Genomic DNA, 24,489 nt, shown 5'->3' with positions numbered 1-24,489 from the left:
CAGTATGCGCCGCAGCAGAGCTCGTCAGGGCGGATCAGAAGACAGCGTTCCACCCAATGCCCCAATTAAGCCCCGCCGACACGGCACGACCAGTACATCCTTCCATTCGCCACAACCCACATGGCACACACAAACATAGTTCATTAAGAATTTATGTGGCTAAACATGGTAACGCGATATGTAAGATTAGAACTATACATTTTGTTACAATAGCTATTGAAAGGTTTGCTCATGTTTAACATGCGTTCAATAATGAACATTTATTCTTCGTTTCTTATTCATTGTTTCATACGTCATTATATAATTGTAGCAATAAATACATCGATTTCTCTTTCAAATTTTTAATCCTTTTTCATAAGATTTGTTTAGACTGTATTTTTCTCCGTTTAATTTTTGCGCTCGTTTTCATTTTACATTGTCACTCTTTTACCTGCCAAGGTGCATGAGTCTAACCATAATGAAGAGGTGGTGCATCCTGGAAGAATGAGGTGTCTGCTCCTACACAAAGCCATTGTAAATCCTCTAATGTACAGATATACCCTTCTCACCCAATCTGAGCAGTACTGTGATCCTTCAAGCTTGAGTTCTTGACCAGGGGCCTTGGACCAGGAGGATTCTGCATGGAAAGAAGATGTTCTTTCGGCTTTTCCCTTTAGGGGTCGCCACAGCGAATCGACTTTCTCCATGTAACCATATTCTCCGTATCCTTCTCTCTCACACCAACTGCCTTCATATCCTCTCTCACTACGTCCATAAATCTTCTATATATGTAGATATGTTATGGAACAAATATTGCTGTTTAGAGCAATGCAGGTGCACTTAGGAACAGTTTCACTGTCACTGGCCATTTTTTTCCAACAATGATAATAAGACTTTACAAGCAATTTCCTGAAGGTCGATGACTTCATCACCGATGGGCAGGGTATTCATCAAATCATACTGTACATAGAAATATTTCAGGTGCAAGCCCTGTAGATTTGAAGTTTGAGAGAAAAAAATTTAAAAGGGCTACTGTTAAAAAAAAACATTGAAATTGTTGGATTCAGATCATCATGCCCCATTGTTTTGCTTTGACATATGGCAATAATTGACTATTTGAGAGCATAAGCTGATGTGATTCAAAGTTGAGTTTAACTTTGTAGCTCTATGTTTTGTGACAAAAAATTCAAACATTTTTGAATTACGATGTATTTTATTGATACACATTCGTAACAGAGTAATAATGAAATGGAAGGTGAACTTTGCCTTACGGTGTCCCCTTCCGCCAGTGTTGGGTCAGCGGAAGATGATGAATGGTCATCTTTGATGGAGGAAGCTCTAACCATGCAGCATATCTGGTCAACAATGCAGTGCACTTCACTGACAAGCCTTTCTAGCCAAATTGCTTGGAAGCGAGCTTTAAGAAGTCTGTCCTGCAGCTATTAAGACTATACAACCAGCACAGATCCTTGGGGGGGGGCGCGCACGCACGCACGCGCACACACACACACTTTTTTCCCCCTTAAGCTTGATAAATCTTCCGCTTTTCAAACACCAACCCATATGTCATAATCAGTACTGTATTTTTGGTGAAAGTGTTCTTTGGGTTTTTACTTCAGTTCCAGTAGTATGAATATCCTGTTTACGTATTCTGTCCATTTTTCTTATCTCTTATTTCTAGCATTGCAATTTCCCTCTTATACAACCAATCCCAGATCATCTGAAAGTATATAAATAAAATTGACTCCATCTATTCAGTAAGGAAGTAGTCTCCTTTCTATGGTTTGATTGATAAAAAAAGCAACAATGAAAAAAGAAATGTACTTTCAAGACAAACAGCAACATAAATGCACAAATATAAAATAAATGCTGTCAACAACACACAAAGGTTTGATTGCAGCACAAGCTATATATGAAGAAAAAAAATTAACACTTTCTTCAAACAAGGAAACAAGAGGACACACTGGATCCACATCAAAAGAAAATAATTATAACCTTTAACTATAAAAAAAAAAACCCCGTTAACATTTGAACATATCTGAGATACAATCAGTCGAAAGTAGTATTGTATTAATGAAGTCATTTTAAGAACTGTGATCATGTGTATGGTGCAATTTACACTGACATATCATCAGTAGACTCAGAAAGCGTCCGCTCTCGCCTTTCCCGGACTGTGACAAAGTTGAGCAGGTCAACAGCAGTCACAACGCCGAAAACCATCTGCTTCAGACTGGAAGAGCCGTCTGTAAGATCTGGACAGAAAGAAAATGTGTGATTTCGCAGTTCTTTTACCTCATTTATAGTCTATACAAGGCTTACAATATAAATATATTGCTCCTTCAGTCGCTGCCATTAAACTACATAACCTTGTTTTGAATGTGAGGCTCTGAAGGTTTCTGATGGGGACATTTCAATGAACTTTTCAGGACCACACGCAATGGTTCATGGTTGAAATTCAAAACTCACTAAAATAATAATTACAGCCCTGAAGTCTAGGACTGAATGTCACAGAAAAAATGTTTCAGGCTTGTTGAATAAAGGCAGACAGGGGAATCATTTAAGGCAAAGTGGAACCTACTCATACTGAAACACTACGGGATGTTCCTTTCTCAGCTGGACTTTTGACTCACATGTCTCAGTGCAATGATAGGTGGCAGGTCGAGTCACTCGGGCAGACCGATGTTTACATACAAATTTGTACAGACACCTGCCAGTGCTGTGTCCTTGTTCCAGACCCTGACCTTGTTTTTGTTCATTGGATAGAAACACGGCTTGTTTGAATCAAAGAGTTGTATAGCTTCCTTTTTCCTCTTACACTTTTTTCCTTTACTTTTAAAAAACTGTCAAAACTATCCCTGTAAAATTGCAAGTGGATCAAATATGTTTTGGATCATTAATGTGCCGCAAGTATCAGATTATATCGGTAAATTTTTTAGATATGGTCTCAAAAACCTACAAATGTATTATTAAGTAGCGCCACTTGGGGGCATTTGTAATCCGAGTGATAGAGGAGTAATGTGTACGTGAGGAGGAAAAAGAACAAATAAACTTTGGATTTTGTAATTGTACTTACACTGGATCTGTTCATGCACCACCAGTGCAAAGTGATCAATTTCCAGGATGCGAGATAACTTTCCCAAAGAGTCAGTTAAACGAATCTGGGGTTGATGCAAAACAGAAAAAAATATCTTGAGCATTGGAAAGGTTTCTGAATATAGAACATTTTTTACTTGATAGCAACATGCAAAAAGTGTATCTTGATTCTGTATCTTGAGTATTGCTTTGACTAAAGATAGGGAACGATTTCTACGCCTTTTAAGGGCTTCAAGAGTAATTTACTTACTATGACTTGCATCTCTGACAGAAACAAATGTATGATTGCTCTGCCAATAAGCTGGTTGTCAAATAGATCCTTGATTTGTGTGTATTGTGTCAATATTACACCATTTTGTATACTATGCTGCAAAATTGATTTTTGTATGTGCTGTCTTCTATGTGATTACTGAAAAAAAATACAGCTATTACAATAAGGAAGGGTGTATCATAGGTCACTTTCAAGAGAGGTACAAATGACAGTTTGTCCAAAATCTTTGTATAAAGGAGACAAGGTGTAATATCTGCCTTATTCCTGAATGAGATTAAAAAAAGAAAATCAATGTAAGAATCAAATGAGATTGCCTTGGTGAGCTAATCTGTACTTTTTAATCAAAAGGTGTCCAAATTGGCCGCAGTCTCATCGCTGATTCTTTTTGTCTCTTCTCGCAAAACAGTGATTATGTGTAGTGCAATGACAAACACTCAAGCAAACATAGCCAAATGTTTTTGCACTTGAGCAAACACAATCTTAACAGTAGCACTGGAACTTCAATTTCTATTATTTCTCCACTATTGATGAAGACACAGCTGTCATTTAATCCTGTCACCTATACATTTTTTAAACAATTTATTCTGGACAAACTTCAGTACCCACATCACAAACTAAAACACAATTTACTTCATGAAGGCTCGATATTTATCACTTCCTTGTAATTGGAAAACAAACCAAGAGAGAGGAAGAAGAATTGTCTGACCTGTTTGAATTGATTGTAGAGAACTGAATTGACTGGATCTGATAACTTGATTTTTCCAGCCAAAACCGAAGCTAGCATGTTCCCTAAGGTCACCATTCCCAGGATTAACCTGTACGAACACACAGAGTGAGTTTCCAAACTACGGTGAGATGATAAACAAAAAGTTCTGTCTTTAAACATTTTGTCAAGTTTGCAATATTTCATCATGGCAATTGATTTGTTTGTCTTTTTCTTCAGGTGTCTTACCCAGACTGGTCAACAACAGGTGCCTGATCAAAACCCTTTTCTTTCAGGATTTTGATAGTCTTCTGGCAGCTTACCGACGGCAGGACGGTAAGGGGGGCTGAGAGCTTCAAACTTTGTACATTTAGGTTCCACCACCTGATCAGGAATGCATGGACAGACAGACAAAAGGTTTTAAAGTTACACACAACCAGAGACTCACTAAACGTAAAACAACATTAAGCTGACAAACACACCATGGTGTTTCCACCATCAGGTCCTCTTCACGTAGAAAGCCCTTCTGCACCATCCATTTCTCGCTCAGGAACTTTGACCTTGAAGAGGTAATATAGAATATAGTTCAGGTTTATGTGGATATTCACCTCATTAAAGAGCAACTATAACATTTTTGGGGAAAATGGCTGTACTTTTGCTTTGTTTGGGCATGCAACACAACTTTAGACCCCATCAAAAAAAAGGAGGAATTTGTGTACCTATCTCAACACTTCATTTGTTAGGAGTACTCCTGAGGTCTCCTCTAAAATAATACACAGTAATAGCATGACAAATAATGTAAATTATGTAGTAGCATGGCTCAGGGCGTAGAAAGGTCACCTTTTGAACTGTTTGTTCCTGGTTTGATTCCTTAGCACCTCCTAACCCTGGGGTGGGCAATTATTTCGGCTGACGGGCCACATTTCTTATTTAATTTTGATGCGGGGGCAACTCGGAATGTAAATTGGACAAAATGAAAATCAAATATTAAATATTTAAATTTTTATTTTTATATTTAAATTTTTTGGCAAAAATAAGGCAAAAAATAAGGAATCTCTAAATTCAATATTGATTGAAAATACTTTAAGAAATTTATTTTAGAATATTTTAAGAAATTAAAATATTCAAAGAAAATAGTTTGGCCAGACGTGGCCTGTGGGCTGTAAAATGCCCAGGTCTGTCCTTGCCTGTTGACCTGTGGTTGAGCAAGACACAGAGACCCTAATCGCTCCCGGGGAGCTGCTTGGTAGCTCCCCACTGCTTCTGGTTCATCCATGACAGAATAATGCAGAAGATTTAACCATTTCTAGTAAAGAATTATAAAACATTTTAAAATTTCGCCTGTGAAATAGTTTCATTCAAAAAGCAATATTCATGAACACCCCCCTTTTAATGTAAAAGCTGGCAGGTGAGTTGACAAATTGGAGGTAGTATTTGAATCTCACATGTAGTTTCTGATGGAATCTGGCAGGATGACCACACAGCGCTGGCCCTCCTTTAGTTCTCTGGCAACATTTATAGCTGCTGCCATAGCAGTTCCAGAGCTGCCACCTGTTTTTGATCAGCACAAAACAAAATCTGGGGTTAACATACAACAGTCAGTGTGACACTGACTAGGTCTGTGATGATATTAGTTTATATGGTTGCTAGAATAAAAAAATGTAGTTAAAATTCACATCATGACATTAAATGTGATTTTTGTTTGCATGAGTATTTACCACAGAGCAGGCCCTCTTCTCTGATCAGCATTCGAGAAAATTTGAAGGAATCTTCATCATTGGACTTATACCACATATCAATTACCTGAGGATATCAATGATGCAACATCAACTGGATGTCAGTAGATAAGCATACCAGGATTATGAAAAAGTCAGTTGAACTCACTGATCTGTCAAGCACAGTAGGGATGAAGTCATAACCAATGCCCTCCACCTCATACTGGGTCTTATCTGTCTTGTTAAGTTCCTCTGGCTCAGCTAAGATAGAGCCCTCTGGGTCAACACCAACAATCTACAGAAAAGAAACAACTCTGTCAACATACACACACAAATTTATTTGTAAACATGCATCAATGAGGTGACAGAGTGAGAGGGCTGCTCCTAATAGGTGCCAGGGCATGCTGTAGGGGTAATATCCAACAGACTGAGCCACTGGCTGCCCCCGAATGAATGTCACATCACAATTTCTAAAACACTGAATTAACAACATATAGGAGATTCCGGGTTATTTACATTTCTAAAAAACAAAAAGACTTACCTTGATGTTGGGGCAACGTTCCTTTAGTTTGCGAGCAATGCCTGTGATGGTTCCTCCTGTGCCTGCTCCTGCCACAAGCATGTCCACTTTACCTGCTCAGAAGAGGCTAGGAGTCAGATACAATATGATATATAGCTTCCCTGAGCAATAGAGTAGACTGTTCTTATTCGACTTGAACGTTTAACAAGCTGCCACTTAAAATTACACGAATTATCTTTTATTGTTACATTAAAATAATGTCAGTGCACTTTTTTGTACCATCACACTGCTCCAGGATCTCTTCAGCTGTGGTGTCGTAATGAGCAAGAGGGTTGCTTGGGTTGCGGTACTGGTCCAGAATGTGAGAGTTTGGGATCTCGTTCTTCAACCTCCAAGCAACACCAACATGTGACTCTGGTGAATCAAAACGAGCACTCGTTGGTGTTCGGACAATCTCAGCACCCAAAGCTTTCAGGACATCCACCTGCATAGGAGGGGGGGAAAAAAAATTAGGCTGGTTAGATACTCTTATTATAGGATGTAGTTACAAGTTCACATACAGATCTGTTTTTCTAATGCTCTAGTGTTGTCAAATTGAATTTGGGAAAATATCTAAACACAAAAAAGTGTATGGGTGCGACGCAATAGCAGTATCAAGAGAACAGAAACACGCGTTAAAAGTACTTGGATTGTGTTTTGATGCAGAAAATGAAGGGATAACAAATGATTCATTCATTCATTAGATGTAAGTTTAATTCATATGAATTAAACTTACATGATGACACAGGTCTAATTTGGTTCTGCTTTTTAATCCATGAGCACACAGTTCACCAACAGTTCTATGTAGACAGAGGATGAAATTATGCAACTGGTTACTTAAAATAGCATGCTTTGCTCTTTCAGAATGGTAAGTAAAGCAGCAAATAGCTTTAGAACAGAATAAAATGTGTATTTAATTGTTCCACAATGGGGACATTTCAATGTTTAATTTTTATTTTTTTCATTTTAAGTAAATTGTGAATGAAACAACCAAGTAACTTTAAAATACTGTTGCTGCTCCGATACTTGGGACAGCTGGAATCACTGAGTGCAGATGTTATTTTTAAAGCTGACATTCCATTCCTAACTTGTGTGGATTTGGCAGTAAAGTGGCTTTATATTGACATTTTTTGAAAGGGAGCTTACAATAAGTGTGCTGTGTTTGCGCTACAGTGAATAATGCCAATCAGTATTTTCATTCAATTAACCATGGACAAAGTATTTCATGTTTCCTGTCTGTGACTTCTCTCACAGGTGCAACAAAACATCCTCATCGAAGAGCAAAGATCCTCAATTGTACATTTTTATTTTCTATTCATGTCATTTGTCTTTTCTACTCATGTCAATTTTAAAGTGTCATTTTTCAAGCTTTGTGTCATAGATAGAAAATGTGTCGGAATTTCTGAAATACTGCAAGTACAAATGAAAGGAACATATATCAAATTTACAGACTCATCACACTCCAGGCACAACCTATTCCCCTCTCATCCCTCTGGTTGGAAGTACATATCACTGTATGCCAGCGCTACCGGACATAGAAACAGCTTTTTCCCCACAAGTCTTTACTCTGCTAAATGCATAAATGCTCACAGCAGTTTTTGGAAATCACTTTATTCATCACATTCAGTTCTACAGACAGCACAATATCGTGCTGTCTGTATAACTAAATAGCAAAATTTGACAACGGCATTTAACCCATCGTGGATGAACCATGAGCAGAAAGCAGCCAGTGAGCAGCGTCTTGCTCCCTGGCTCCTACTACTGACAGGCTACCAGGAGCCGAGAATCAAACCAGGAATGTTCGGGTCCAAAGACAACCACTTAAACCCCCTGCACCGCCCCTTTACATACCGTGTCAAACACAAACAATAACATCTGTACCTAATCATACCTTTAGCTACTGCGTTATTGCTCTATGTTATTTTGCACAACCTCGCTTACCACTCTTGTGGATTATTTGAACAGACACTGCACTCTGAACTTTGTTTTTTTTTTTTTTTATTCTGGATGATGTTCCTGCCCCGTCATTGTTTACCTTCATGTTTGCACAAGGTGTAACTGTCAACCAGTGCCAAAATCCTTGCATGTGTGAACATTCTTGCTCAATAAGCCAAGTCTGATTCTAGAACCTCTCCATTTATTTCAAAAGCCACATATGAATAAAGGGGAGGAAAAATGCCTGAAAAAAACTGTCAGAAATAGCCTAAAGAAAAGTAACTTATCACCTAAACTCTTTGAGAAAGGCACCTGAAAAGTACAACAACCAGTTTCTTCCGACATACCTTTTCCATACTCATTTTCTCAGGCATGACAATGATGCAGCGATAGCCTTTTACAGCCGCAGCCAGAGCAAGTCCGATGCCTAAAGTCAAACACATGTACACAAGAGTGTTTCACAAAGCTGCTTGTTTCAGATGGTTAGGATTCCATTGGTACCACATAAAATGGACAAACACAAACATGTTGCAATTACCCGTGTTGCCAGATGTCGGCTCAATGATGGTATCTCCGGGCTTCAGAATGCCAGCTCTTTCGGCATCTTCCACCATTCGCAGACTGATCCTGTCCTTCACACTGCCTCCTGCATTGAAGAACTCACACTTGGCCACTATGGATAAACAACAAATACTAACCTGAATATAAATGCTTTTGGTAGTATGTTGAGTCCGTTAAGGTAAAAGTTGCTTTACAAAACCGGCATAAGAACATTTAACTCACAGATTTCACATTTGAGCCCATATTTTTTGGTGATCTTGTTGATCCGCACCAAAGGGGTGTCACCAATCTTTTGCAGAATGTTTGGAAGAATGGCTGTAGGAACTGGCCTGGGACATAAAAGTGGAAGAAAAAACATTGGCCCAGAAAATTGTTTTAAAACACACTTTCATCTGCATGACTATCAAGATCATCAGACTGGTTTCACCTGTTATATGCATTAGTTCGTAACCTCGTAGCTGCAAAGCAAGTGGCACACCTATACTGGTTCAATCATGTATTTTAATCTTTTGCTGATATATTTTTCAGTTGTTCCTTCTTGTTCCTCCAGCAGTTAAATTGTTGCCAGTTGCTTTCTAACTATAGAAGTTAATTACCGCGTGCAAGAGATTTTAACTGACATCACATCCAACTTTCCAGAACCCATTCTCATCTCATTCGCTGGTAAAATTCTGATGGACTTCCACTTACTTTTCTGATTCTTTCAGTTTTGATAGCAATTTATTTTCAGGCAAAAATATAAATAATTTACAGTAATTCTTTAATAATAAGTTGATTTTGGCTCATTTTTAGAAAATTCTAAGCATGATCACACACCTTGCAAACTGTTTTTAATGTTTTTATTTCTTACAATTCGTTCTTTTCTTGTCCTCAAGACTAACTTTTATTGAAAAGTCAAAATGTCTGTCTTTTAATTTTCCCAATTTCAAGCAAACCAGTTATCCTTAGCTTACAGCAGCTATTTTTAATCACCTTGAGATGGTTTCATGGGGGGAATCGGTTTTCAGGGCTGTAAGGCTCCACTTGCAGCGGCTGGGCAAGTCAGGGCGGATCCATTTCCTTTCAGGGGAAGCAGGCCCCGAAGACAGCTGAGATGCACCATTCACTTCCTTGATGTCCTGCTCCAGTGGGTGCTTGTCAACCCCTTTCAGGGTGAACAAATCCTCCGGCCGTTTAGCTTCTCCGCTGACAGGATTATGAAGTTTGGTAGCATGAGCGCAGATTGGTTCCCTTTGGACAGGGGTCTCTTTGGACAAGGGGACTGATGGCATGGCTTAAACTGGTGGAGGCACATAGTGGAGAAAATAGCACATTCAGTGCCAAGAAGCTGGTGAGAATGCATTACCTGTTTGAGGGTGACATCTCTTTAATACTGTGATTACAAGAATTTTGGCAAAACACTCACCCCTCTGAGCAAGTACAGTTTAAAGTATTTATAGTTTTTAATCCTGCAGTTTAATACTTTCTCAGAAAAATGTGCCAAAAAGTTGATATTTGATAAGCTCAAGAACAATGTGACTTTTCAGAGATAATTGCAAGGCTACTCCAGATAATCCTATCAATCAGACTTAATTGTGAGCAGTATTACAAGAAACTATTATTTTTCTCTAAATGAAACTGCTCTTAACAAAATCACAGGATTATTATGAGTTACTGGGTTATATTTTTATGTAACTTTTAAAACTAAGCACAGCAAAATTATGTTATGTAAGAAACTATCATAACCATATGATTAAGCATTGATACTTTTTACCCCAAGGTGCTTTTGTAAAAGGCACACCTGATAGGAACAAAGTCATTAAAGATTTCAGTTTGCTGTTGAACAAATTGTTGGCATCACACCCTGTTTCCACATTTCTCCAGCAATCCAACATATGCAGTGTTTTTCTTTTAAATATTGTCCTGCTGATCAAACAAAGTCGGCCTCCCAGGGGTTTCATCACTGCCAAAAAAAAGGTTATCATTATCAGACCTTCGGATAATTAGGTCATACCCCAATTAAAGAAAACAAAAGAGGCTCATATACTTTAGATCTTAGTATAAATTGTTTTTAGGGGTGTTAAAAAAAGATCAATGAGCCAAATTAGAAGTTTATGTCGAGCAAATGTGCAGACATGTACTTAAATGCTTCCACTTTTATCAGGGAAAATTTCACAAGACCTTTATCTACTATGATTTATTATCTGGAGACAAAACAATAGACAAGCAGCTTATCTTGTTCAAAACAAAATACATTTCTCAAGCTGTGCTTGCATGCCTCTAATTAAAGATACATCAGCTGCTTGGTAGCTGCTTGGTAGCTGTTTTACACGTTGGAGAGGGCAAGTCAGGTGACCTTCAAAAGGTTCAGTGGGGGCAATACGAGCCCCTGAGTCGCACATGGCCCAGGCTATGTGGAAGTTAAGACTTGCAAGAGGATTTATCGACAAGAAATTTCATTTCAGTTTCAGACTTAAGCCAAGAACCAAATCCCCTACCAGACTGAGAAAACAGTACAAAAATATCACCTGATGAGAACCTGGCAGCATTGGAGCCACTGTAATGAAAAATCTTACAAAACATTCTTACCTGATCAGGTTCATACAGTAATCTCATGTGGTATGTTCTATGCCCTCAGAGGTTTATGACTTATGTGCAATTAATTTTAAGTGTCTAGATGCAAATATCGTCTAGCCAACAACACTAAAAGAGACGGCCAGATATTCAGTGGGCCATAACAAATGCGAGGCCAAAAGTGAACAAGAGGAATGCTGGTTTCATAAACAGTTAACCGACACACGAGTCAACTAAAAGCTCGCCATGTTGGAAAAGTCGGAGACTAGTTTGAGTTTCCACATATCCCCATTTCAGTGTCAGATAAATGATGATTCCATTGAGAATGAATGTAAACTACCCATCATTAATTAACACCACTGGGGGTCACTGTATGCAAAATCAAATTTATCCCCTTGTAAAGTGCATTAACTGTCAAGGTGCACGGTTTATTTTCTCTTCCTTTCCCACCACAGGTTGGTCAAATGAAATGTGGAATGTTGTGCAATTTTGCAACATGCACAATGACAACAAGACATGGAAATATACATTGTGTATCTTGTCAGACAATCTCACCCAGACTTGTCAAGGTAAATGTGGCCCACAATGAAGCAGGTTCTCACGGGGAATGTTGGGTTTTTGGAAATTACATTTTAATGAGTATGGTCTGGACCTGCTCTTAGAAAAGTGCCTTTGGATGAGTTTTGTTGTGATTTGAAGCTTTATAAGGACATGGGGCTGTATTGAAATTTAAATGACAGCTGGAGATAAATTGGTACCTGTTGGCATTTCTAATGTTAACATATGATTAGCCAAGTCCCGGACATTATATTTAGAAGCAGGTAATTGGTAGGCTTTTTTTGTCTCCCCAATCTCGTATAAGACAAAAGAGAATCCCTCATGTCTTTCGTGATCTGTTGTTGACAGAACGTGAAATTGTTAAAGTCGGATTTAAATAAACACAAGACATATAATGCGGACAATGATATTAACACTGATGGAAGTGGTAGGACAGTCAATATGCGCATCAAACAAGGGCATCGACCTTCACGGCTTGTCGACGGTAACTGAAAACATTAACTTTGCGAAATAAGAGGTACAGCGTTTAAACCTGAGTTTTGTGAAACAAACGAACCTTAAATAACGTCCGATTAGTGTCGCCGTCAGCGTGTAATATTCCCTGGTCCGCGATGCTTCAATGTTGCATCAGCTACCACGTCACTCCACGCCGTTAAGGTAACAAACATCACCTTTTAAAATGTATCTATTCGGCATTGTTTATTTTTTATGGCGTAAAAACTCATCGTTTTCCACTCACCTATTGACCCAGACGTCTTAAAAAAAAACAAACTGTATATATTCAAAAGGTCTTCCTCGTCGAGTCCAACGTGCTGCAGAGTGGCCAGCTCCAGCGCAGAGCGTGGGTTTCTTTAGCAGACCACGTGGACCCAATGGGGGGGGGGGTTGCTCACTTGAGTGAGCGCTCCTATTGGCTGGCCCGGGGGCGGCTGCTTGTTCTGCTCTCCAAGCAAGGGTTTGCCATCTGCTCGCCGTTTATTGACCGAACAAGTCACACGGCAGCTTGAATACGTATAATTTCTTACGAATTTCTCACGGGTCGTGTTATTTCACAGATTTTTTTTGGGACCAGCTGGGCTTGTAAGACGATAATTGAAAGGGCTTTGAATCAGGCTTAAAACAATTACAAGACGATTACTTCAAGGGCTTTAACTTACTCTATTCTGCTTTACGTTGTGCTGGGTTTCTTGTGTAGAGTATGTGTATCGCAGTACTTGAATTTGGTGATGAAAAGTGTCAGCCTTACTAAATTGCTGCTCCTACTTGTTCACATGTTCACATTTTGCTTTTATTTTTTTATGACCTAGACCTGGTTACAAATTTCATACTGCATACTGTAAGGTGTGCTGGTATGACAAAAGTTTCTTGAATCCTTGACATTTCATTTAGCGCAACATATTTTTCTTTAAAAACAAATTCGTGTTTGGTTGAGTGTGGTTTTCAATGCTTCTTTTAGTCAATAAGCATCAATGCAGAATTGGATAGTGGGTGACCAAATGTTGCATCATTCGCCTTTCCAACCGTTTCCTGCCTCGTCAGTCCTCTGCTACTGATGTCATCTGTATAAAACAGAATGGAAAGTCTCCCGAGATGACTGGGGGGCGGGCCTTACCGGAAAACCCGACGACATAAAAGGTCCCCGGAAGTTCAAAACATAAAAGGACAGCCTTATTAGTCTTCGATAGCAAGTTAATCAATGTGAGACATTCTAGGTCAGTGTGAAGCTAGAAATCTTATAGGATTTCATAAAATATTTAAACCTCAACGGTATTTCTACACAATGCTATGTAAAACGCCAAAGTAACATTTGATCTTACAATCGTTCCATGTTTGTTTGAATGTTATCCAAAAGTCCTTTATTTACACATCCCCTGACATCCAAGAGAAGAAGATGAGAGTAAAATGAGTTACAAATTTGTTTTATTGAGAAAGCGACACAAGCTCATCTTAAAAAAAGGAATAAAAGAAAAAAAAACACTTTCAACAATTCACCGAACAAGAAAATAACTGTTTTAATCGCCAGGGCAAAGAGGGAGGGATTTGGTAGAAGATTGTGTCAGTCTTGGCTTATTTCAGAATCTTCCGGAGCGTTCTCTGTCCCTTGATCGCCGTCTCTCACGGTCCCGTCGTCGATCCCGGGAACGGGAGCGTCGTTCTCGGGAGCGTGAGCGAGAACGGTGCCTTGAAAGAGAGATTAATTCAAGTTACTAGGAACAGGAACATATATATAACTAAAATATATACATCCAAAATAGGACTTGTATACCTTTTCCTGCGGCGGCCATACAGCTCCCTACGAAGTTCCCTTGATATGGGTTTCAGGTGCATGAAGTTACAGAAGCCACCTCGGGTGCATTCTCTGAGAAAACAGCATGACAACAGTTTCAAATTTGCTGGGATATTTTTTAACTAATCAGTGACAAAATTGAACCAGCTTTCAAAAAAGCAAGATGTTCAAGAGAGCACAAATTAGCTACAGGCCACTGTCTCAGACACTACTGTTCCTCATTTTTAGATTCAAATCAGTTTTATTTGTCATATGCAGGTTCATACTGAGTCAGTGATGTAATTTAAGTTCTAGACAAGAAGAACCAATCGACTTGCTTTCAACAACAACGATTATTAAAAATGCAAAATATCAGCTGAAGTATCAAAATATAATCATTGAGCTAGATGAAACTAAGACGGGCACTATACCCATGTGAGGTCCAGCGCTAAAAATAAACATGTAAGAAACACTTAAATGTCCTTAAATGTGTGCATGAATTTGTCTATGAGAATATGAGGTTAGTGTGGTGTCTGAAACTGTGTATTTTGGGTCAAGGAGCCTGACAGCCTTGATCGTTTTTGGTGCATGCATTCTAGCTCCTGCACTGTCTGATAGACAGTCACAAGCAGAAGTCAGTCTGCTTGGCAGCTGTGGTCAAGTGGCTTCCAGCTATGTACTGTTCCACCTGCACCACCCTGGAGTGTTTTCAGACTGTGACTGCAGCAGTTCCCATACCAAACTGTGATGCAGCCCATCAGAATTCACTTGATCATGCACCTATAGAAGTTGGAGAGGATGTCTGTGCTCACTCAAAACTTCCTCAGTTGACTACAGTATAGTCCCTGGCAAGCTTTCTTGACTTGTGTCTGTGTGCAAAGGCAAGGACAAATTCCCTGTGATGTGAACACCAAGAAACTTGAAGCTGAGGACCTTTTTAAACTCAGCATTGCTCATGTTGTCAGGATGATGTCAATCTCCTGAAATCCACCGCCATCTCCTTTGCTTTGCTGAAATTCAGAGGGTACTGTCCTTGCATAAGCTTATTATTGCTTCGATCTCATCTCTGGAGGCCTTTAAGATGGTAGGAACTATGGATTGGCTCAGAAATATGTTGAAGATTAAGGAAAACGCCTCAGCAGATTGGTCAACACATGCCTTATGGGCTCAGCTTGGGAGGCCACATGTGATTTGGGGGAGTTTACTCTTTCAAAAAGGTCTATCAAAAAACAGCCAGGTTGAGTATTGGGTCATTGCCATAAACATGTGATCTCGTGTCCAGTGAGGTGTTGTCTGTATCAAATTTGGCATGTGACGTTCATCCGATAGGATGTAGGAAACACTTCCACCTCCTTGTTTTTAGTCTTATGGTCCATCCAGACACCTCCAGTTGCAGCTATTAGACTACGATTCAATTAGATTATACGATGCAGGGTCTTAACACCCTGAAGAAACACAGCGTTCTTGACAATGCTATAAAGCCTTAAGTCTTTTGCTATGAAAGGTCATATACACTAAGTTATCCTCTGGGCTCTCTCAGACTTTGATTGCAACTTTATCACCGACTAGTTTTCTTTTCATGATAAGCTAAGGCTTACCTTAGCTCAGCTTGCCATTAGCTAATGTGGCTAATCATACTAGTGGTGTTACCAAAATATTTTATTTTTGCATGGCAAGTTTTACAAATAGCGTGGGTCTTTCCAGTTGATGCCTCCTGGGAATTTCATTAAACAAAATGTTCCCAGATATCCGCCTTCAAATTGTGTGGATTTGTTATAGAGCTTTGGCCGCTGTTGCTTCTTTGGCCGCTGCATCTTGTTTTTTGTTTTTTTTTCCTGTGTGTTGGGCTCACATGTGTCCTTCAACCAAAATGCAACCTGAACTTTGAGACTGTATTGTAGAGGGAAACGCAACCATCATACTTGTTTTATACTGAATATTAAAAAATAAATAAATAAATAGATTATCCGACTTAACTTGATCAATTCCGAATCGTCCAATTAAGTGTCTCGATTCATCTTTGAATAAATTATTTTCTGCACCCCTACGATTCATTTTAATTAGAAGACTGCTCAAAAAGAGGAAATAAAAGGCTTATCAGAATTAGAGACAGATACTTAGGCCTAACTCCCAACATTTGATTCAGAGAATCTAAAATACAACCAACTATAGGCCAAGATATAAACTGATAGCAGTTTTCCTATTTATGTAGCATTATTTAATCCCTCCCACTGAGAAGAAGACAGCTGCCAGGTAAATACAAGGCAATACAGCAAAAAGAAGAGGCAGCCCTTTCTGTTGCACTGCCTTTGTAATGAAAATTACAACTAGTTTTTGTGGATACCTTGAATGAGGAGACTGCTGAACATTCTACAACATATCTGCTTTACTCACCCCATCTCATACTGGCGGCAGCAAGCTTCCCTGAAGTCAGTCACAGGAGAAAGCTCTGCATGGATTGGCTGGGCATTGAACCAGCGGTTATTCAAGTCCATGACTGCCTTTTCTGCATCCTCTTCACGGCGAAACTACACACAAAAATTACAGAACTTGAAGTTACTGCAGGGTAAATAACATGACAAACTATGATATAAACAAGCTAAATACAATGACTTGATAAACACATATCTTTAATCATCTATTGTTTTTGAGACCTTTCACTCAAAAATACATTCAATATCTATAAAGACCTTAACATAGACGTTCCCAACAAGGTGGTCGCCCAAGTTGTCGCAAACATTCATCTCTTCCACTTCTCCATACTTCTCCTCCATCTCTGTGAATACTTCCTGCATGGGACATAAAAGAAGAATCAAATACCAATCCTTCAGTTTCATATATTAGTAACAGCAATACTAACAGGATCTAATGATTAATTGACTAAAAACATTCTAAAAAACACTGAGAGGGACTGCAGCTTTTGGGAAATGTTTTCTACACTTTTGGTGTGTACAACAGATGGTCAGAGACCATAAGTGCTTTCCTTTACAATAATATATCTTTTTAAATTGAGGTATTGACATTTTGTTTATCTGTGAAGATATGTGGCAGTTGGGCATTATCCCTCTCCCACTTAGTGTCGAAATAATTCTTAGCATTAGGCCGAAAAGACAAATAAACAAAAAGACACAACAAAAAAATTCCTTGCAAATTATTTCATGCTTAGGTGAGTCTAATATTGCCAGAATTATATTTCCATACATGTTACGGGCCACATTAGATAAAGGTGATGCTAATTCACCTATTGTGTCAACATTGGCCAAAAAAGATACTCATATCACTGCTGTTTCAGATGAAACATGTTGGAAACGGCAGAACACCAATGAGATAAAATGTCAGCCATGAGATGAATAGAAAAAACTACAAAAGGCCATATACCTCAAAGAATTCATCATAGTGCTCCTGCATTTCCACATCACTAACAGCACCTGCAAAATGTAAACATTACACAATTACACCAAAGCTGATGTGGATGAGTTGCCATACACAAGAGTTTTGTGGAGGGATGATGTGAATCTACAAAACCTATTTTCAGGTAAAAACTACTTAAACACAAAGACTGCAATCAACCTGAGTTTTGGGCATAGAAGGAAGCACATATTGAAGTGGCTTCATACATTCAGAAGCAAACTTGTTTTACACTTTACAATGTCAAAATCAAATTTGTGGTCATTAACCCAGACATTGTCTCTATGCTTATCTTATCACTTGTCTGACAATTATTTGCATCTAATGATATCACAAGATAACTGAATGACAGATTTTTTTTCCCCTTCACCATTGTTTCATTTGCTCACTTCTGCACTTAGAAATAAACTTCCTCACTGTTTTCATTCCAAGTCTTTAAATCAGTCTTAATGTACAGATATATTTGACAACCATTCTTCAGGGCGTATTATAATCTTTTAGGTTGTTATCTGGGCCATGTGAAACTTTCTGGTTGTTATTGCACCTTATTACCTGTTTGTAACCTTTGGTGCTTCATTGGATCCAGATTGGACTCTAAATCCTTTATTTAGCTTTATAACTATTGTGAAATCAAGGACATGTTGAATTTTAACACATGCACCTCCTACCAAGGGGCATTCTTCAGATCAAATTCACTGTAGGGAGGACAGACCACAGGGGACCATGGTTTTTGGCCCAGTGGGGTCAGTAATAACTGGTTTATTAACAGTATCTTTAGCCATTATAGATACTGGATTTCAAGAGTGGATATTGATGTATGGGGACTACAAAATTAAATATATTGAAAATTACAAATGCAAATGACAGACACCTCGTCATTAAAAAAAAGCACTTGGAAGCAATAATATATTTGAGTTAGAAGGCACTAAAATGTCATGTTGTATACATGCATGAACATTAAATTTAAACATGTATTTGTTAGGGTCCTTTAATCAGTGCTTCTGGCTAATTGAATTCTAAAAAGGCTGACTTTACCCTGTCGCCCCCTCCAGGAAATTGGCACTGGAGAAGCTCTTTTGATGTCTTTTAGAACATGCTCACAAAATTCCCCTTGATTCAGATTTTCTAGCTGATCATGCAAGATTCATGGAAAAGTTGAAGTCTTAAAACAAAAGCGGGTGCACAATTGGACCACATTAAGTTGGGCTACACATTTTTGAAGAAGGGGAAAAAACAAAACAAAAAAAAATAAATACAAAAAAAACACAAATTGTCTTCCCAAAGAATACTTTTAGCTAAGGATACCCAAAACATAATGCACTGATTTTTGGATAATATTGCAATTATGTGTTGACATATTTGAAGGTTATGAAGCGCTAAAATGTAGTTGGTATAACTATGTTTTAGCATTTCATAACCAAAGCATCATGAAACTCTGGAGTATTTAAAATGTACTGAAGGAAAATTTATTTGAGGAAAACTGTCTGAAATACAAAATGTGAGCCTTTATGACATAGATCAACTGCAACAAAAGGCTGTGGAGAAAAAACAGAAGTTAGGAATAGGTTGGACTTGCAATTCTGATCAATAGTGATTCCATCTTGTTCCCATCTTATAATTTTACCCAATAATAATGACCCAAGGATTAAAAAAAAGTAAACATGTTTTCGCGTCAATGGGGGAATAAGCACATGCCAGTATTTATTTCACAATATTTCACCATCAACAGGCATGCAATTGACTGAGAACTTTGACCAGGGCACTTAATTTTTCTTGGCAATGGCAGCAGTGTGGAAAATATTTTTACATTCAATGATTCAAAGCTTAAAATAAGACAAAAAGAAAGATAAATTAGACCCTTTGATAAATATAATTTTTTCTGTATAGAAAATTTCAGTATCAGGTCTACAAAACTGAGAAAAACTATTACCTGAACATACCTAAAATGAGGAGTTCTGGGTTTCTTAGAGGTGTCCAAATGTAGTCCTGGCTGTCAAAATCCTAAGCTGTGTGACACATCTTTATTTTTTCTATGTACAGCTGTCACATTTGAATCAATTACTGTTGATCAAACCAAAGTAACTAACACCCTGATATATCAGTAAGACTGACCTAATTTGTGACTAATTGGGACTTTGCAGCCCATTTTACATACAGTGTTTCATTAACCCAGGAACAAAGGCAAAATAGATTCTGCAATAAGCAAAATGAAGGATCGGGATCATGATCATAACTAGTTTGTCATTTTGTCTTTGGTTCCACAAATCTTGGGAGAAAGATTTGGGGAACAAACAGATCACAATCAATGCATTATTTTTTAACACTGTCAAAGTCTACTTTGAACTTTAAGCATGCGAGTTCCAATTTCCAAGATCAAGAAACAGATTAGGAATATTTGGTTTGCGTAATATCTAACTCAGCTAAAACATCAGCACTGAAGTGGTCACAAGCAAGAAAGAAATTGAAGAATTTGAACTTACAGCGTGAAGCATCAGCAGTCTGTGCACTGTTCTGAGGATTACGGTAAATGTTTTGAATCAATATGGTCTGTAGAGAGAATGAACAAGAAAGTACAGAATGTTGGAAGGTGCTTTAAATGAATCTAGAAGTTTAATGCCAGGAGAAAAAACATTTTTAATCAATGATTCATCTTTGGGAGACAAAACAGAAAACTTGTTTGACATAAACAAGCAAATGAGATAATCAGACAAGAATTGGTGCTGGTATGAAAAAAAAACACAAAGACAAGGTGACGTAGTGATGGCAAAACAATTTCGGTGTCTGTATCTGAAATCTAATCAACTTTTTCCAATAAGAGAGAAATAAGGTTTCTACAATAAATGGCAACATAAGCCATTAACAGACAAAGGGGGTAAATACAATTGTGTAATTTTTCAATATAACCGTTTGTGTTTGTGGCATCAACTAATGGCATCCTTACTTGACTGAAGGTTGGTTTGTTGTGCAATCTTGAGCAGCGATCTCCATGTCTGCAAGCTCCAATTTTAAAATAGAAGGAACAGTTCACCCTGGAAGAGAATTTTTTTCCCCATAACAAGTGCTTCAGAAGACAACCATAGCAAATTTAATCACAAGTAAAAGGGCTGATTTTTGAGTGAAGGTGAAACACTTTATATTGTTAAAGAACTGCTAATGAACCCGACAGACATGGTCTTTAACGTACTTAATCACTGATATGTATACATAAATTACACAAAAGGGCTGTTTCTGCCATTTTTATTTCTTTTTTGTTGTAAAATATTACACTAACAAACATGAAAGGCTCGCTTTGTGCTTCGTAAAGGCCTTTGTGTAAAGTTAAGTGTTACCACTTCAACTAGCGTGTAACTTGGGGCGGCTTCTGTTTCTTCACGTCCGTAAAACGAAACACAATGTAGTAAATTATTTTATTTGCAAGTTCGCTGACATTAAGAAATCAGACTCACCAAGTCCATTGACGGGATAATAATATGCATGATGTTTGGGTAAGCACTGAGCACATAAAAACCAACATATTTGGCGCAAAACGCCACCGTTCAGTGGCTGCAGGTTAGCTAACGAAATTTCATGTGTTTCATTCAATGCGTTAGCCGAGTGTTAGCTTGCTACCATCAGCTCGACTGGGACTTTTACCGTATGTGAGGACGCCAAGCTGCACATGAATAGTGTTAAAGTGGCTGTGATATAATTTCCTTACAAAAAAATTATATTAAGTGAATATTTCAACGAAATATTTGACAAAACTTACTTGTCTTTCTCTGTGCCGAAAATGGATGCCAGATACTCCGCCATTTTCGACTCGTCAATGAGGCTTCGAGATACGTCATTACGTAAAGGGGTGGTGATAGGGCGGTCGTTCAAACAAAGCCTTCACAGCCACATGAGGGCGCTGTTACCACACACCCACACGCACACCCACACGCGCACACCCACACGCGCGCACACACACACACACACACACACACACACACGCACACACGCACACACACACACTCTCTCTCACTCTCTCTCTCTCTCTCTCTCTCTCTCTCTCTCTCTCTCTCTCTCTCTCTCTCTCTCTCTCGGTGGTCCATCTTGTCCGATGATGACAATCCTAACTCTGCTACATGTGGGTCTTGCTGTGGCTATTGAGTCCAATCCTTGATCCACACTGTCTGCCGCAGTCAGGGCAAGTGAATCCACAGGCTGGGGTGGTAGATTAATGTCTTCTTGTGCATTTCTTCAACCGTCTATTTGTTCGATTCTCCTCTAGTTTGCGCACACCTTGTTGGCAGAGCCTCCACCCGGTGGGGCACTGGGTGGCAGCCTCCTCCAGCTGGGTTGGCTTCAGGCTGCACTTCTTCATCAGGATTTTCAATTGGTACTTGTATTGCCTTTTCTGGCGACGTTCAGAACAGCGGCCATGATGTAATTGGCTGTACAGAACTTTCTGTGGCAGGTGATCTTTGTGCATCCTGATGACATGGCCAACCCAGCGGAGCTGGTGCTGGCCTTGTGGCCTTGATACTGATGCAGTTGGTCTTGTGGAGCATCTCCGTGTGGGGGACGCAGTCCCTCAAGGATATACCCAGGATGCATTGTAGGCATCTGATGTGGAAGGGCTCAAGCATCTTATGTGTCATGCATACAGTGTCCATGTTTCACAAGTGTAGAGGAGTATTTTCACGACTTCTGCCTGGTAAACAGATACCGTATTTTCTGCACTATTAGGCGCACCTGAAGGCCTTTAATCTTCTCAAAAACCGACAGTGCGTCTTATAATCCAGTGCGCCTTATATATGGATCAGTACTGAGCCGCAAGAGGTCTCACAACTACAGGAAGCAATTTTTACACGACTCAATTTTCTCCCATAGAAGAAGTAGCGAGCAGTGCATGCTGGGATATATGACTGCGCGAAGCATGCATTTTCATTTCCATTTCCATTTGTGTGTGTGTGTGTGTGTGTGTGTAAAGACTCCAAAACATTGCCTTTCAAGAGACACGTTTATGACCCAGAGTTTAAACTCAAGACTATCAGTCACGCAGTAGAACACAGGAATAGAGCAGCAGCAAGAGAATTCAGCATTAACGAATTAATGGTGCAGAAGTGGAGGAAGTAAAAAGATGACCTGCGCCACGTAAAGAAGACCAAACACAGTTTCCGAGGGAACAAAGCGAGATGGCTGCAGTAAGAGGACAAACACGTGAACTTAATGTCAATGAATTAAGAGGCGGTCCTTCTTGGTGCTTTCATTTTATGAGATGCTTTGAACTGTGAACAGTTTTCTTGTTTGCAGATGATATCATGATCTGAAGTGAGAGCAGAGAACAGGTTGAGGAATATCTAGTGAGGTGGAGGTATGCTCCTATGATCCTATCCATCCTGGTCACTCCCAAAGAGAACCTCAACATCTTCATCTCTGCAACCTCTAGTTCTGCCTGCTGTCTTTTGGTCATTGTAACAGTTTCTAGTCCATACATCATCGCTGGTCTCACCACTGTCTTGCACACCTTTCCTTTTATTCTGGCTGAAAGTCTTCTATCACATAGAACCCCCGACACTTTTCTCCACCCATTCCAACCTGCTTGGACCCGTCTCTTCACCTCCTTTCCGCACTCTCCGTAGCTCTGGAATGTTGACCCTAAGTACCTGAAATCCTCCAGCTTCTTGATCTCCACTCCCTGGACTCATTCCTGACCTTATCCATCCTGGTCACTCCCATAAGAACCTCAGCATCTTCATCTCTACAACCTTTAACTCTGCCTGCTGTCCTTTCGTCAATGTCAATGTTTCTAGTGGTAATTGTAGTAGTACTGCCACTACTACTACAACTACTTCTACAACTACTAATAGAAATACATCCAAGATCTTGTTTACTTTTTTACTATCTTGCTTGTTTTGCTTATGTTGAATGAGGAAAAGAGATAATAACAATGCCCCCTGGATGCCAAGTTTAGTGTTTTGTCCTTTTCAGGCAATACGACCCAAGAAACTTGAATGCACTTTGTGTACCGTGTTTGTGTTGCTGGAATTGGAGTATTTGTCATCATGGTGATGACTATATTTTTCAAGTTATCAGATTGGCGAAAAGGTCATATTTTCTTTCACTATTTGACTTCTCAGAGCCCATTGTCTCAGCTAACAAATAAAAATAGATAAATTGCAAAACAGATGAGGATGATATGCATGAATATAATTCTAGTTTTCTACCTATCCAAGGTGTTAATTCTTTACGAAGAACCAGAAGGTCATCATGTTCAGAAGAGAAAGCCACACTGCCTAATACACCTCACCTGTTGCTCATATCTATGAAAATGATCTGTAGACGCCATCTTTGCATCTCAAGTCAGTCTGTTGAGATAAATATCACATTTAAATATCACATAGAACAGACTTTTCATTCCTTCATTTAAAAAAAGGAAAACTAATGAGTATTTCTTGTACTGTGGATTTATGCAAAAAGTATTTTAATTCAGACCCTATTAGCGTAATGTGAGTTCTTCCTCAAAAAAAAACCTTTGCTTTGAATTTTTTTTTTAAACAATAGATATCCCAATTTAAATAAGATATTTCCAGAATTGCAGAACAAAAAATTAAACATGTCAATATGTTACTGAGAAATGCTTGCTTTTTGAAAACAGAAACTTGTTAAGAATGTTTAGCTCGCAGAAGTAACACATTCCTGTCTGTAACACCCATTTTAAAATATTTTTAATAAAAGTGGACATTTTCTTCTTAGAATGCTAGCCTTGGTATATTCCACGAAGCAGACTATGACAAAACTGTAAAACAAAAAGAAAAAGTATTTTGTTTGTATACCTGCCGCTCCATTCTGACAAATTTGATTGTCAGTAAGTTTTTGTGTGTAGGTGCTCAAGGTGAAGTAATGGAAAAGGTTCACACATTT

The 24,489-nt window shown here is 38.8% G+C and overlaps 2 protein-coding genes across 2 annotated transcripts; both read right to left on the bottom strand.

Moving 5' to 3' along the window:
- Positions 1-1,172: 1,172 nt before the first annotated feature.
- On the bottom strand, positions 1,173-12,799 carry LOC147233462 (cystathionine beta-synthase-like). Its single transcript, XM_086148303.1, has 15 exons — positions 12,667-12,799; positions 9,789-10,095; positions 9,039-9,145; positions 8,794-8,928; positions 8,603-8,682; positions 6,561-6,765; positions 6,303-6,394; positions 5,931-6,056; positions 5,765-5,849; positions 5,492-5,597; positions 4,529-4,606; positions 4,296-4,430; positions 4,050-4,158; positions 3,053-3,137; positions 1,173-2,231 (listed from the first exon to the last, which is right to left on the bottom strand). The coding sequence occupies exons 2-15, from the start codon at positions 10,085-10,087 to the stop codon at positions 2,095-2,097; spliced, it is 1,779 nt and encodes a 592-aa protein (XP_086004429.1). The 5' UTR covers positions 10,088-10,095; positions 12,667-12,799; the 3' UTR covers positions 1,173-2,094.
- A 1,031-nt stretch (positions 12,800-13,830) lies between these two features.
- On the bottom strand, positions 13,831-21,394 carry LOC147233461 (splicing factor U2AF 35 kDa subunit-like). The gene is made up of 8 exons (XM_086148302.1): positions 21,350-21,394; positions 20,543-20,630; positions 20,082-20,148; positions 17,572-17,621; positions 16,884-16,982; positions 16,588-16,721; positions 14,194-14,286; positions 13,831-14,108 (listed from the first exon to the last, which is right to left on the bottom strand). The coding sequence occupies exons 1-8, from the start codon at positions 21,391-21,393 to the stop codon at positions 14,000-14,002; spliced, it is 684 nt and encodes a 227-aa protein (XP_086004428.1). The 5' UTR covers position 21,394; the 3' UTR covers positions 13,831-13,999.
- Between the last annotated feature and the right edge of the window lie 3,095 nt (positions 21,395-24,489).

Source organism: Fistularia commersonii, chromosome 6 (genome assembly GCF_037954325.1).
Source record: "Fistularia commersonii isolate RoL2024-O1a breed Wild chromosome 6, RoL_Fcom_v1.0, whole genome shotgun sequence".
Lineage (NCBI taxonomy): Eukaryota > Metazoa > Chordata > Actinopteri > Syngnathiformes > Fistulariidae > Fistularia > Fistularia commersonii.
Note: the sequence above shows the minus strand (reverse complement) of the source record. Positions and strands in the feature narration are given on the sequence as shown.

Excerpts from the sequence above, each read along its gene's own strand:
- LOC147233461 (XM_086148302.1), bottom strand. The coding sequence starts at position 21,393 with ATGGCGGAGTATCTGGCATCCATTTTCGGCACAGAGAAAGACAA. Across the intron at positions 20,149-20,542 it reads ACAAACCAACCTTCAGTCAA|ACCATATTGATTCAAAACAT; the intron begins GTAAGGATGCCA and ends TTCTCTCTACAG. Across the intron at positions 16,983-17,571 it reads ACTATGATGAATTCTTTGAG|GAAGTATTCACAGAGATGGA; the intron begins GTATATGGCCTT and ends TGTCCCATGCAG.
- LOC147233462 (XM_086148303.1), bottom strand. The coding sequence starts at position 10,087 with ATGCCATCAGTCCCCTTGTCCAAAGAGACCCCTGTCCAAAGGGAACCA. Across the intron at positions 9,146-9,788 it reads CCCCATGAAACCATCTCAAG|GCCAGTTCCTACAGCCATTC; the intron begins GTGATTAAAAAT and ends TTTATGTCCCAG. Across the intron at positions 5,850-5,930 it reads CTACTGTGCTTGACAGATCA|GTAATTGATATGTGGTATAA; the intron begins GTGAGTTCAACT and ends TGATATCCTCAG.